General features: G+C 42.6%; 1 protein-coding gene across 1 annotated transcript; it reads right to left on the bottom strand.

Moving 5' to 3' along the window:
• Positions 1-4,925: 4,925 nt before the first annotated feature.
• Positions 4,926-12,188, bottom strand: spry4 (sprouty homolog 4 (Drosophila)). Its single transcript, XM_053331899.1, has 2 exons — positions 11,954-12,188; positions 4,926-9,435 (listed from the first exon to the last, which is right to left on the bottom strand). The coding sequence occupies exon 2, from the start codon at positions 9,382-9,384 to the stop codon at positions 8,239-8,241; it is 1,146 nt and encodes a 381-aa protein (XP_053187874.1). The 5' UTR covers positions 9,385-9,435; positions 11,954-12,188; the 3' UTR covers positions 4,926-8,238.
• Between the last annotated feature and the right edge of the window lie 3,560 nt (positions 12,189-15,748).

Raw genomic sequence — 15,748 nt, 5'->3', positions numbered from 1 at the left:
GTAATTATGAAAAGAACATACACTTCTAAGAAAACCAAGTGGAAAAAATGTCCTCCTTTATGTTGGGAGGTCAGATGACATTTAGTGAAATTGCAGCCCCGTTCATTGGTTGACACTCCTAAAAGCTGAAATAAAACTCTCCTCATGGGTGCAGGGATAGTATAATGGTGGTATAATGGGAGAGGGCTGTAACACAAAGCAGTAAAGAGGCCGGTGTGGTAGAGGACTTGGTGTGCTGCAGACTGGCAGTGCCTGGTGATAAGAGGCTGCGGCCTGGATGGCCTCTCTGAGGGGAAGTGATGCAAGACAGTAGCTCTTTGTTTAGTGGCATTACTTGGTCCCATGCCAGTGGCCCCACTGAATGAAATGGACCGGTTGGCTTGTTTGCTGGCTGGGTGACTGGCTTCATGGTGGACAGGCTGACTGCCTGGCTGACTTGCTGGTAGGCAAGCAACTGCAGCACTAAAAATCGTGGCTAATCTCTCTTTTCTCTCCCATTTCTTTTTTTTCCTTCCTCTTTCGCCTCTTTGGGCTCAAAGGAACACTTAAGCCGTGAACTGGGAAATATTTCATTCCATAAAAAATGCGCCAGCACCACCGCATTGGTGTTTGACATATTGGAAGTGAAAACTATTTGGATGTTTGACAGCAGTCGTCAAAAAGGCTGCAAAACCTTAAAATATTTTAAATTTAATATCTACAGTTAAAGCTCAAACACAGTGGGGCTCACATAGACCATTTTAGGATGTAAGGACATCAAATCAGACAAGCTTCTCAGAATTCTGCACAACCCCTCCTCCTTTACTCCCTGTTCCCCTCTGACTGTCCCAGCAGCTCCCGCTCTTCTCCTCTCTGCTTTCCCTGCCACTTCCCAAGTGTTGAAATGTGTGTTTTCCCTGCAGCTGAAGCCGTCCTGTCACACTTAGGTTCATTTTACTTTTGAATTCCACAGAGGAAAGAGGGGAGGGGAAGAGGAGTAGATACTGTGTGCAATTGTACATCTGTGCTTGTGCATGTGTGTGTGTGTGTGTGTGTGTGTGTGTGTGTGTGTGTGTGTGTGTGTGTGTGTGTGTGTGTGTGTGTGTGTGTGTGTGTGTGTGTGTGTGTGTGTGTGTGTGTATGTGATGGCAAGCAGCATGATTTTGCAATCTGCAGGTCTAAATGTCAGGACAGGACATTTCCAAACAGTGCGCGCTTGCCATTTCTTACCTATATATGAACGTGCCTTCCTGCAGACCTCCACAGGGTCTGCATAAGAGCATTATGAACCACTACCCAACCCACCAATACACACACACACACACACACACACACACACACACATACACTCCTCCTCACTTGCCATGAGTGTCCTGCTCCTCTTGAATGAAGGAAAACAGAATCTGCAGTTTATGTCTAGAGTAGAGTCTTTTACCCAGGTGATATATTTCTCATATGGTGTTTCTGCAAAAGTTTAACTTGGATGAGAGAGATGACATGACTGCACATTGAGCCCAGACCAATCATAGTTTGCCATTTTCATGACCTGCATGACGTGCAAAAGTGATCAGAGACGGACATCCGGAATAGACGTTGTCAAAGTAGGCAAACAAATTAATTTTTTTTTCTTGTTGCAGAACAAGTTGTTTTCCACTGAGGCAACTACACAGGATAAAATGACAAATTGTTGTGTCTGCCATTAATAAAAGTTCTCGTATTTTGTGGTTTGATCTTGACTTTAGAAGCCATTTTTCTGGACAAGGAACACATCTCACACTGCATTTTTGCATATTCGTTTTGGCCCCTTCAACCCTACAGCTCAAAGACAGATTTAAGATTTTAATTGCCGAGGTGTCATGCTTTATTTGTCTAAATTGAATCTGGCTGCATTTATTGAGTTCTGTAAAATGGAGAAAACCAGAGGGGGAGGAAAGGGGGTAAAAAGAAAAGAAAAAGAGGAAAGTGTGTGTGTTCTTGTGTGTGTATCTTGGGGTTGTTGTTGGTGTGGTGGGGGGGTTCACTTGAGCACTACACCAGATGTGAAAATGACTTTTGCAAGATGTCATCTAAACAGCATACTGCGGGGGATTTACTTGAGCTAACTTGAAGCACATAAGTGCTGGAAAGTCAAAATTACACTTAGCTTCTTGAAAATCTCAAACAGATTCAGAGACCAGCTGAGGGGAAACATCATTCATTGCAGGAAACTGGCATCTGGTTCTCCCCACGGCCTCAGAACATTACTCTAACATATGGTGCCTAAATGCAGATTCATGCTGAAAAGCGGCAATTTGCCCAAGTGATATCTCAGGTCATGCCGACGCGCTGCGATATCAGTGGTGAATTCACAGTATGATTTCTGCCAGTTGTGAAACGCAGCAGATAAGAAGTAAAAGCAAGTGATGGGTCAAGTCAGATTATGCTGCTGAGAGGTTTCACCTGATGATCTGTTTGTCTTTTGTTCTTGTAATGCAACTGCTGTTTTCAGTAATATGTAGTGATGGCACAATCCAACAACACACACACACACACACACACACACACACACACACACACACACACACACACACACACACACGGTCAAATGTCCTAACTGGAACAAAGTGTCAACCAGCCTGAGGGCCACTGACATACTTTTACTGAATAAAATAACCTCTCTCTCTCTCTCTCTCTCTCTCTCTCTCTCTCTCTCTCTCTCTCTCTCTCCCTTTTTCTCTCACTGTCTCTTTCACTCTGCATCTTTCTCTTTCTAACCTCCTCCCTTTAATATAAAAAAAAAGAATGGTCCATTCTGAGTTTCTAATTTAGATGATTAATTTTTTTTTACTTGGACATCCACGCAACACTGTTGTGCATGTGTGCATGTGTAAGAAATTACCAGCACAACAAAAATAGTTTTCCATAACAACAGCTGATGTGTGTGTGTGTGAGTGTGTGCGTGTGTGTGAGTGTGTGCGTGTGTGTGTGCGGGCTGGGTGTGACGACCTTATTGACGTTGTACAATAATGCTGCAGATGAAGCAGAATACAAATATGCAACAGCCTACTCCAACCCCCCCCCCCCCCCCCCCCCCCCCCCCTTCCTCCAAACACACACACACTGCTAAGCTGATTTGGAAACAAACCCACACTAAACATGTGCAGAAGAACTTTTTAAAACCCCTTTTCCTGCAGATTGCAGCATTGTCTCCTGTGGTAAACCCAGCAGGCCAAACCACAACAATTATTTGCATACACACTTTTTGACCCGGGACTGGTTCCTGAGTCAATCCAACCTGCCATAATGTAGCTTATAATAAATGGTTTCTTCTTCACCTGCCTGTGCCGAAGCTTCCTGTGTTGATGATATGTATGTGGCCCGGTGGGGTGGAAATGACAATGTAGGTGTGGAGGAAGTCAAATGCAGGTGTTTGTGTGTGTGTGCATGTGTGTGTATGTGTGTGTATGTGTGTGCTGTCCCAGGTGGTTGCTGACAGACCGGCAGGTAAACAGGCAGGTTAGTCTCTGATCTCACCTGTTGGAGCAGACACAGCAGCGCCTGCAGGGCTTCTGCAGCGGAAACGTGTTCTTTACGTGATGCCTGGCCAACCTCCTCTTTTCTCTTTCCTTCTCTTCTCCTCTTTTCTTTTCTCTGTTCTTCTCTTTTCTTCAGGTTTATTATTTTCTCTTCTGTTCTCTTCTCTTCTCTTTTCTTCTCTTCTCTTCTCTTCTCTTCTCTTCTCTTCTCTTCTCTTCTCTTCTCTTCTCTTCTCTTCTCTTCTCTTCTCTTCTCTTCTCTTCTCTTCTCTTCTCTTCTCTTCTCTTCTCTTCTGCCATCCGTATTCTTTCTTGCTGACTCTTCTCTAACTTTTTCACACATACACACACAATCTCCCAGGTGCTCTCAGGTAAACACCCAGGAAACAAGCGCAGAGGGGAAGGAGGTGGGGGAACGCCTCAGGATAAAACAGTTAGCACAGGTGGGCTGGGGGGTGGGGAGTGACGACAATGTGTGTGTGTGTGTGTGTGTGTGTGTGTGTGTGTGTGTGTGTGTGTGTGTGTGTGTGTGTGTGTGTGTGTGTGTGTGTGTGTGTGTGTGTGTGTGTGTGTGTGTGTACGTGTGTGACAGGAAGATTTTGTGTGCACTCCAGCTTTGTAAGGAGGTGATTGGGAGAGAAAGGAATGTTACACATCCAGATTATAACAGACCACCCCTATAAACTAGAGAAAAGTCAGTTAAACCTGAGTGAAACACACACACACGCACACGCACACACACACACACACACACACACACACACACACACACACACACACACACACACACACACACACACACACAGCAGCTCTGATATGAAATGACTATCTGACTGATTTGTCCCTCATGTTACATCATCCAGAGGAATCCTGTGAATTATTTCCTGTTACTTATCTTTCAGTGTAAATTCAAGCAGCTTAATTTGGCCTTCACTGCCCTACCAGTGTTTTATAGAGAGCCGTCTATTCAAACACAGGAAGCAGGGACCTCAGGAAGTTGAAGTGTTGATGTAAAACAACTGCAACCTGTAAATGCTCTTTTACAGAATGACTCATACTTACATTTAACAGCATCTAGTAACTAAAGTCTCTTCATAAGAAGCCTATAAGTGGCTACAGTCATGATAAAAGCAGCTACAAATGTGATGTGTCTGCGTATGCATAATGTTTTACTTTATTTTAAACTTTAACATCAACTGTATTATGGTCAGTTTTCTTGGTGGTGGTAGCTAATGATACTTATTTTCGTATTTTGCTGTAAATTAAACTATGTGTCTTTGCATACAAAGTTTATTTTCATCCATAATCCCACTTAATGTGTCTCTATGTGCAAAGTTATTGATGGATAAGGGTATACTGTATGCTATGAGTGTAGGTGTGAGTGTTTGTGTGTTGAAAATGACTCACAAAAGTAATGACACAACAGCCAGGTATATTTAACAATATATATTTCCATTGTCAATGTACATTCCATTTCGACATAAGCTTTCTTCACAAACAAAAATGTTGGCATCTAAATAAATACTATATAAAATAGAACTTCAAAATAAATATATCTATAAAGGGAACCTTTTATATGAGCGTTTTTTTCTTTTTGTTATATCTAAACAAAACAAAAGCACAGATCTCGTTTCTTAATCCCCTACATTGACATTGCAAAGGCATAAAGGAATGGAGTAGCATCACCCAGCTGTATGAGACTTTTCCTCTTGTTTTGGGTTGAAAATTGAAAAAAAAAAAAAAAAAAATCAGTGCCCGCAAATGAGTGACACAAATGGGTACGGGTGTGTAAAAGTCACAGTATTGTAATAAACGAAAAAAAAAAAGTTCAATCATTGAGTTGTCATCTGTGATTATTCCACACCTTGAACAGGCTAGCGAGCACATAGAAAGGTATAAAGCTAATGTGAGGCCAAAAACATTACTCTTGTGGCAACAGAGAGCAGAGAGATGAAAGAATAAAAGGCAGAGACTGTTGAAAAAGAGGTCCACTTGTGAAAAAGATGGCACAGAAAAACAAAGACAGGAAGGGGGAAACAGCCAGAAAGGGAGAGAAAGAGAGACAGACTTGTCTTTCTCTCCCGTCTCTGTGGTATGACAAGTTTATGCACAGCAGCTGTGTTTGTCAATCAAGGCCAGGGGTGTTTGTTGGAGAATTTCTCAGGGAGGAAGGAGGGAAGAAGAGGGAAAGAGAGGAGGGGGGGGCAAGAAAGAGAAAAAGAGGGGTGAGAGCTGAGACACTGAGCAGTAACAGCAGGAAATAGGTTGATCCGGATAGGGGTAGATTGTGTTCCCAGTGTGGATTCAATGAGTCCACAGTCTTTAGGACTCTGAGAGGAACCAGGGAATTAGCTTAGCCTCTCGACTGCTAATGCACCATGGATAGCATAAACAGCAGGAGTTTTTTGTTTTTGTTCTTTTTTTTTTATTGCCGGGCACACTTTTTGAAATCAAGTGCTTGTGATAGAAAGACCTGTCATTTTTTGTTACCCCTTCCTGAACCTTCCTCTCACCTCCCTCCCTCTTTTATTTTTCTCACAACCTCAAAAACATCTTTTTCTTACCCTCAAAATATATATCTAATATATTCTCTATATATTTTGTACTGAATTGTAGTTATAATGTACCATGCAATCTTTCAAGGACATTTAAAAGTCTCTTCTAAAGAACACAAATGTTGTGAAACTATTTACAGCAATTAACATTTCACCTGCATAGCTCTATTACTAAATATATTGTCAAAACATTTGTGATTTTTGCTGCCCACCTACATGTACTAGGCCTTTGCCCAGTCACACAATCATTCTCAGTTTTGGCACCTTTCTCTCAGACTGAATTGCTAGGTTTTGAAAATATTGCCTCATACATTCAAGACTAAGGACAGTTTGTATTTTTCTTTCCTTTTTTTGTGTGTGATATCGGTTTTGTGCAACAAGACAAATACAGGTATGAGCAAAGTTAGGCGCCCTAATGAAAGTTAAGGATCGGACATGAAAGAAAGATGTGTGTTATGGAGCAACAAAGACAGTATCCCTTTATGCCAAACAGAAAAGGCCATCTGTATTAAAGGGCAGCATGCCTTTAAGAACCAACTGCCATCAATTCCATTTGGCAAGAGTGCATAACAACTGTGGTCACTCAGACAGCGAAAACATGCTACTGTACGCTAGCTTCCTTTGGCAAAGTCCTAAGAAAGTCATGCAAGCCACAAAAATAGACTAAAAAAATAAAAGAAAGACTATCTGACTAACGCAGCTATGCAGCATAATGATTAGAATTTAATGAAGACACTGCTGTGGGTGTGTGTACGTGGGTTCATGTGTGTGTGTGTGTGTATGGAGGGGGGCTGGGTGTGTGGACCTAAATGTAGTGTGCGCCAACGTAGTGAGATAGCTGAGGTGGCTAATACTGTGCTTTAGTACATCCTTTAAGGGGTTTGCGTCTTCCTAAAAAGGTTGTGCAAGTGGCAGGTTTGATTTTGACAAAGGCTGACTAGATACAAACACAACAACAACTTTGCTATGCCTTCTCTCTTCCTCTTTACTCTCTATCACATCATCCCTTATCCTCCGGAAACATTTATTTTCTGGCCATTTAGTCTCTCGCTTAGCTTACTTGTTTTAAATTATTCACTATTGCCTTTTTGCCCCTAAATGTTTCTTTGCCTTTTTGTGCAAAGAGGAAATAGACCAGGCTCTTAGGCAGTTTAGAAACCAACATGCTGTAGGCCAAGTTCTAGAGAGGATTACTGTAACAGTCCCTGAGAAGGTTGGGTGTACTTTTTTTGTTTTTTACACATTTCTCTACTACACATCGATTTCTAGCAGGGTGGGTAACCATTAGACTAGAGCATGCAGGTCATGACATGCACTACCTCTGAGGTGATTGGTGAACAGCATTTAATATCTTTTAGAATGTCTGGGTTTCACCCCCCAAAAACAGGAAGTGATTATCTCTCTCTTATTTGCAGTACATCTGCTTACACACAACACAGAGTGAGACTTATGGGAAATTACTATTATTTTGTTTATACAGCTCCTCCGTGGAGATAAAAACTCAGAGATAAAATGTTATCATTTCCAAGCTAGCATCTTTAAGCTATAAGAGGAAGAATGGCGACACTAAAGAATGGTGATCATCATAATAGTGGAGAGAGTGAGTGAGTAAGTGGTGGTTTCACTCCTGCAGTGGCCTATCATAAAGCCACAGTATAGGTAATAACTTGTTTTTGTGTTTGTTCAGACAGAGGGACACTGGGCTGTGCTTTTTTTTGGGGGGGGGGGGGTGTACAGATATTTTTCTCCATCATATAACTTCTATGTTATCCGAGGATAGGCAAACCAGCTTCTGGTTAGTTACCGTTACAAAATTAGCTGAGAAATACAGAGCAGCAGAGAGGTACAATGACTTTGTGCCTTCAGCCATCTTCCCGAAACAACACAAGCACCAGTCCCACAATCTAGTCTCTTCTTCTTGTGTCACTGTTACAAAAAGAAAAAAAAGTTGGCTAACTATTCCTAGTAGCCAACTCTCTCAAATTAGGCCCATTTGATCATCCACCCTTTCAAACATAGGTCGAGAAGACATCTAAGTACCTTTGTTTTACATAAGTCATCTTCCAGCAGATTAATGGGGTAGTTTAAGGGGTTGGTGTTGGATTGTCCTATCCATAGAGAGCGAGCAAATACTGTGGTCCAGTCCAGTTTTTTATAGCAAGGCTCTCACCAGCCAGTTTGGTCCAGTATCATGACCCCTGCTGCTGCTTCTCTAATGTCCCTACTTTCGCTTCCACGCCTCCGTTTTTACACGCAGGGATGCTCACGCCATTCTGCAAGTTCTTGCAGCGGCAGCCAGGCCTGCTTACATTGTCGTAACATTTCTGTCCTAGTTTGGCCAGACCCGTAGCTGGCAGATAGCAGACCAGACAAGGCAGCACAACAGAAAGGGCAGCCATGAAGGACCACCGTGCGCAGCAATTGGCCTGGGAGCATGAGCAGGGCTTGTCGGCACAGGAGCCCTCATCATCCTCGTCCTCTGTGCAGTGGTAGAAGATCCCTTTGACCAGGCACATGCAGGTGGCTGTATCCACCAGGCTCTGAGCAGAGCACAGGCACTCCTGGTTGCAGACCCAGCAAGAGGGTAGGGTTCGGGGGAGCGTACACTCCGTGCATCGGCACTTCCCACAGTGCTCGCAGAGATAGAGGTGCTTCTTCTCAGCCGGAGAGGAAGGGATCAGCGCCAACCCCTGCTGGCCCGCAGTGGTGCACACGCCTCCTGTGGGAATCTTTGCAGACTTGAGGTCCAGCGATTTAGAGGAGGAGGAGCAGGAGGAAGCAGAGGAGGAGGTGAGGACTTTAGATTCAGAGGAGGTGAAGCAACCTGGAGTTCGGGTAGTGATTGTATTGACGGGGCCCTGGTGGGGATGCAGGTTTGGGTGGTGGTCCACGGTTGGGGTGGGTGCAGCATGGTCCAACAGCCTCTGATCAGACGATGTGCTGCTGCTGCTGCTTATAGAGCTGGGCCTCCCGCTGAAGGAAATCCAAGGGTGGGTGGTTGTGTCTTGGTGAGGGTGGGGCTCGCACCTGCCCTGCTGGTGGTGCTGGTGTTGGTGATTGTGATGATGGTTGTGGTTTGCCCCCAGGAAGGCCTCCTGATTCTGACCAAGCCAGGTGATTCTTCGGTTCGCAGCCTTCTGGCTGTGGGGCTGCTGGGAGACAACGGCGGGGCTGTCGATGTAGTCATTCTCCACATGTGAGGACTTTATCTGGTCGATGGGGTAGATGGTCAGGGGATGCTGCAGGCGGCCGTAGGGCACTCGACTGTCCAGCAGGGGCTGGGATATAAGGGTGGAGGATACTCCGGGGATGTGGTGGGGAACCCTGGACTCCATGTGTAGGCTGGTGCCTCGCACGTCTTCACTCTAAAGCAGCATTTAGCAAAGCTGTAAAGACAAAAGAGACAAGCATGACTGTCTGAATCTGCTGCTATTACAGTTGATCTTTTACCCTTTTGATGCTTTCCTTAAGGCCTTATCTTTAACCACAAAGACATCAAAGTGTATGACAGTGGAACAAATTATATTCAGTTAACATGAAGTTAATAACACAAAACGGCCGATAAAATGATGGGCAGGTTAGCCCCCCAGAGCAGAGTATGAGCACATGAACATGAAACAGAAACAGTCAGTTTGCTATAGCTATATCCTTCAAGAAGAGGACATTCTTTGCTTATTTTCAACATATTATTTTTTCATCTACAATACTATGTTAACATTTATTGGAGGGTCAGGTTTTAAAATGTCCTTTCCTTTTGGTGTTATTCAAATTTCCTTCTGTGTTGCATTACCAGATTTGATAACTAACCAAGACTTTATCTCATGATTAGACTACTAAAACAGCTTTCCCCACATGACTTTTATATCTGACGGATAAATCATACATTGTCAATGGAAGGGCTATATATTAGCCCACATATTTAGTAGTTTACTTCACCCAAAGCAATTATCAAAGCCTAAAAACCAAAGCAATGCAGTCTCTCAACAGAAATCTTTTCCCAACGGAGTTTCTGCAAAAATCTGAATGTAGAGAATCCAACCAATCTTGATTTTTAGACTGAATACTAACAGGGTTTCAAACCTCCTCCATTCTAACTTTGACATTAGAACAATAGAAGTTGAGCTCTCATTGCCTCGTTTGTAAAGAGCAGGGAGCACCAGAGAGCAGGGCTTGCATGCAAAAGACTCAAAGATGCAAAACAAGGCAGAGCAAAGAGAGGACAAGGTTGCCAGAAAAAGGGATTTCAACAAAGCCAAAATGAAAGCAAGAAGCAAAAGAAATGAGGTCTTTGTATAGAATGACAGCTATTAAGTTAGATAAAGTAACACAATTTTAGCCTTTGTCAATATTCTCTACATTTTCGACAATATCAACACAAATGTGTGTTGTAAGAGAGATGGGTGAGTGTTAGCTCAGAGACAGTCTTAGAATTTGTGAATGAAACTGGTTTTGTGAATTGCGGGTTTTTGTGAATGAAAGCTGCTGGCTGCACTCAGTGTTGCAAGCATGAATCAATGCGCACCAGTCATGATGAGCCTGAGCGCTCGGCGGCAGGCAAAAACCTAACCTACTTTACAGGAAAAAAAAGATGATTGAAGACAAACGGCACAGCACAACCGACATTTCCGCTGACCCACATCTGCGGTGTTTAGTTGCCTTATTACAAAATACCCCGCAAAAACACCAGTTCACCGAGACTTTAAGATGCATTGTTTTTTCTGCTGATTGTCAGAGCAACCTGATTTTTCCACGAAACGTTATCGAGCTGTGGTTTGTTATCACACATTAACCTGCTGACTGACGATCTATTTTATTTAAAAATGTGTCTAGACGGACCAGATTTGCTTGACCGTCGGTTTATGTTATTCTCTTTTCTCCTCAGATTTGCAAAAAGCCTGGTTGAGAAACCTGTTGCGACATTGCTGGCACCGAGACAAGCGCTTGTGATCGTCAAATCTCGATCATTATGAGCTCCAAGCCGGAACTGTGCGTGTGCTTGGGTGAGTACATGTGTGTGTGTGTGTGTGCTTATGTGTGTGTGTGTGTGTGTGTGTATGTGTCCCTCCCTTCAATATGTGAATGGACTGAGTCATAAAAACCGGAGGCGGTCGCTCGGCATACTCAAATAGCATGTTTATATAGGCATTGTAACAACGCATTCAGCACTTGATATATGTATAACCTTGATAAAGAAAATGGTACACTGTGTGCCACCAGACAGGAGGTTGTGAGGTAGTTTAATCGGCGGCAGTTAAGTGCGTAGTTTGATGCTTAACGCTGGACGTTACCTTTCGTGAGAAGAAAAACGAAACACATTAAAGAAATGTTGTGATATCGTATTTAAGGTTATTAAGATAAGATTTAAAGGCAAGTCTCAAAAACACCTGACACGACATGGTGCGCCAACCAGGCGGTCGCTGCAGAGCGAGGACGAGACACGCAAGCGAACCGCCAGAGATACAACATGTACAGGCTCAGAGTGATTTAGACTAGGATGACGTGAGATATAGGTGCCACTGTCTTTTATGGCGACAGTCGCTTTCAAAGAAGGCACAATTAGTGACGCGATAGACGCTGAAATACGATGTGCTGTCAAAAAAGCGGCGCATGCAAGTTAACGCTTTATAAAACGACACCGTTTCCCCCTACTGCACCCTCAACCTTGCTTTTGGTACGAAATCACTGGTTAAATATTGACTCAAAGTGCAAACACGGGTCGGGGAAACAGCTTGTTGCAAAATAGAGTTTGACTTTGCAAGAGCGTTTTCATGCCTGCGATCCAGTGAACTAAGTGGTATGGTCAAGCAGAGGCAATAAAAGAAACTGAATAGTCGGTTTGTGCAGCCACAAACTCACAACTTACAAACATTTAACGATGCGAAAACACCAGAGGTGCTGACTTACTGTGGTTTCAGGATAAAATTCTCATCTCTTCGTTGCGCACGACGTTTGCGCGCAGTCTATAGTCCAGTCCGAACGAGAGAGTAGCTCCACAAATGTTGAGTAAAGATAAGTCCAAATGTTAGGGAATAATGCGAGCAAGGTAGGAGAAAGGAGAACGGGTCTCCAGCACTATTCTCCACTCGCTGGTGCGTAAAAGGCGACTGCGGTTGTGGACGCAAAGCTTTGGATATGATGTTGCAACCACCGAGGGGGAGGGAAGTGAGTTTTTATGAATGGGAGGGTAGACGAAAGGAAGGGGACGGCACAGTACAGATGCCTCGGCGTTTTTTCTCTTTTTTTGTGAATGGGAGGGCAAAGCGACTCGGGAGGGTTGAAATGCGGAGGTTACATTTTTATGAATGGGGAGGACTCCGAATGGTATTGCGCACGCGCGATGCCGAGATTTTTATGAATGGGAAGAAATGGCGAATGAAGCGTGCGTGTGTGTGTGTTTATGTGTGTGTGTGTGTGGGAGAGATAGAGAGAGAAAGAGGAAGAGAGAAGAGAGATAGAGAGGAGGTGGTGAGGGAATGAGGAGGTGGGGGCTTTTTTTGGTCACAAGGGTAATGTCAGGCCTGATTTACATAAAGAGTCGGCTCATCGGCTGTAGTGCCACTCTCGCTCTATTTTATTCCGTTAATTTATTTATCTATGCAGCTCGCGCTTCCTGCTACATGTTAAAGGAGACTTGATTATGGTGGTACTGTGTAATAGATGAGAGGGTGAGCGAGATGTGAGTGGGCTAAATCTGCAATGAATTCATTTATTTTTCCACTGCTGGCGAATCTGATCTCTAATTTTCTTCTAGTGTCGATAAATGGGTGCCAAAATGTCTAATGAAAAACAAGGAGATGGAGTCATAGCCTAGATTTTGAGAAAGGCCACAACACAAAACATCCATAAATCTGCAGGAATGGAATGTGATACCACTGGGTTTAATAAATAAAAATTAGTTGAAGCACGAGTGCTGTTTTTCATTTTAGGATCTTTCACATCACAAGCTTCAGCTCGATTAGGCTAAATAAAAGGCCGCTCCCCTTGTGTTCCTGTTCTATCTAAAGCCATTTATTGCGAACAAGGACGTGCCCTTCCTTCCTCTGCAACAATGTGAGGTATGACTACAGCTTCTATGGCAGTGTAAAAAAAAACAGAGGAGGAGAAGGGGGTGAGGAGAAGCGAAGGGTGGTGGTGGGGGCGGGGGGTTATAACGCCTACCCTGAAACGCAAACCAGCATGAGGGCAGGCAGGATTCACAAAAGGACAGGATGTTGTTGATTTGTACCGAAACCACACGGAGGAAATGAGTGTGAATTTCCTTTCTCTCTGACATCCCTGTGTGTGTGTGTGTGTTTGCATGCCCCCCGTCCACCCCCCACCCACCCCTCCTCCTTCAGCAGTTAGGAGCTTTTAACCAGTCAAAGGTTAACAGTTGCCCCATTATCGGTTTGCACATATCACCATGGCAACCACTACACCTCCAAATTGGGATGATTGTTTTGGAGAAAGAGAAAGACAGACAGACAGAAATTAGTGAAAAAGAGTTTGATTTATTTGTCCCTTCTTGTATGGATTTTTATAGTGTCCACTGACTGTAAACATGATTTATCTAAAAAAAAAAAATAATAATAAATAAATAAACTGAAACATTTAGCCTTTAATTAATATCAAATGTAAAAAAATATTAACATCACTCAGAGCAAATACATTTTTTTATAATATACATACAGGAATTTGTGCAACTGTGATCTCATGAGTAAATGTATAACTCTTTTAATATCATTTTAACACTCTATTGTAGTAGAATTAGTTGTTTGTAAAGCCCAGCAAATTTGTGATTTTGGTTCGTACTAAAATTGACTTGCCTTTATTTACACAGCCCATATCAAAAATCTATTTGATTGATTGCATGATTAGGCTCTTATATTATCTATGTTATGACTTTATGGTCTGTAGGGATCTTTTTCAGCAAAAAAAAAAAAAACAATCATTAAAAAAAGCTATTTCAAAAGATGTACTATACGAGAATGAGAAGCTTTTATAATGGAACAGCAAATGGGCAGATACGTGGCAGATTGTCTTCCCTCTTCCTCCCTCTTTCCATCTCTCTCTCTCTCTCTCTCTCTCTTTAACACACACAAAGACACATACTGTAGATGCTTGCAGATCTCTGTCCGCAGCTGCGTGGCTTGCAGGCACGGCCTACATGAAGTGCTTGTTGAATTGTAGATTTCTTGTCGGTGTGATCATCCAGGCATACATGCACGGAAGGGAAGGCCTGGCTTTCTCTCCAGAGTCTTCCCTCCCAGCCTTCCTTCCTGCCACATCTGCTGGCTACTGCTGTGAGCTTGGGATTATAATGGACAGCCCCATCTGCTCCCAGCACAGTTTGACATATTTAATATTAAAAAGTTTATTGTTTTTTAAATCCCATTGAGCAAACACATACAAAACACTGTTGGGACCTACTTGTTTTGGTAGTAATTTCTACTAAAACATCCGGTTAAACTGTTTTTCCCAGGTCTTTTTAATCCACAGACGCAACAGTCTAAATCAAATTACAATGTCAATAGGTGCTTTATATATCACTTATGTCTCTCACTTGATGTACTTTACTAATCAATTGGTGATTGTCAGTTCTGTTGAATTTCCTGACTGTTCCCAAGACACAATAACATGCGAAAAGCAGGTAATTCTCCAGATATGTGTCTGTGTGTCTTTGTGTGTGTGTGAGAAGAGTGTTAGGTGACAGTGCTTAGATGCAAATCACAGTGATAGCACATCAAAAGCTTCCTGTTGCAGGTAAGACATCATTTACTTCATCCCCCCTCCTTGACACTTTGCAATACACATCTCTCACCAATTAACAGTTGTGTGGGGCTGTGCTTGTAGTGCGACAGCCCGAAGATTTTGAATGCCTTCAAAGTGCTCTCCACACCAGGTCACTGTGTTTGGGTTTCCTCACTTGTAGAACAAAAATCCTGAGGAGAAAAATGGAGAAGTGACATAGCACAGAAAATGCTGATGATAAAGAGACTACACACAATAATGCTGGTTTATAGTGTCTAATATAACCTACAACCTACAGAATTTAATAGCTCTTTGATCATTTTTAAAATGTTGTTTCTGCAATTGTTCTGAAGAATAATTTTACTTTTTACATTTCACTTTTAAAATGCCATTTTAAGTGAATATAACAAATAATTTTAAGTAATGTCACTGTTGATTGCAAAATATTTTCCCACTAAATAACGTAGCGTTAAACAAAACTGCATTTAAAATGAATATGAATACAGTAACTTTGGTTTTACCGTAAGACATGTTATAAAACAAACAAAAAGAAACATAGAAACATTCATATGACAACACACATTCAAAAAAAAGACAGCAACCTGCAGTACAGGCAAGCGTGTCACCCTGTATCCTTGCCTACCAAATCCTAGTTTCATTTATTACCTTGACTGCACTTGGGTCAAAGGATTTCTTGTAGATATTTCTATTAGCTATCCGTAATCTATAATGTCTCCCTGAAGGTAAAACTTTCAATTCACTGTATTCACTGGGTGAGAGGGGTAGTATCAGCTTTATTTCTTAAGAGTTCATCATACATACTACTCAGGTGATTTTGTGGCTTCCCTAAGATTTTGGAGGTCATGTTCACAATTTCCTGCAGCTAAACACAGGCGTTGCAGTCCCACAGAAAACTCCATCTCTCTCTCTCCCTGTACCTGAGTTTGCTAAGACTCGTTTGCTTGCTTT

This window comes from Scomber japonicus, chromosome 13 (assembly GCF_027409825.1).
Source record: "Scomber japonicus isolate fScoJap1 chromosome 13, fScoJap1.pri, whole genome shotgun sequence".
Taxonomy (NCBI): Eukaryota; Metazoa; Chordata; class Actinopteri; order Scombriformes; family Scombridae; genus Scomber; species Scomber japonicus.
This window is presented reverse-complemented; position numbering and strand designations above follow the sequence as displayed.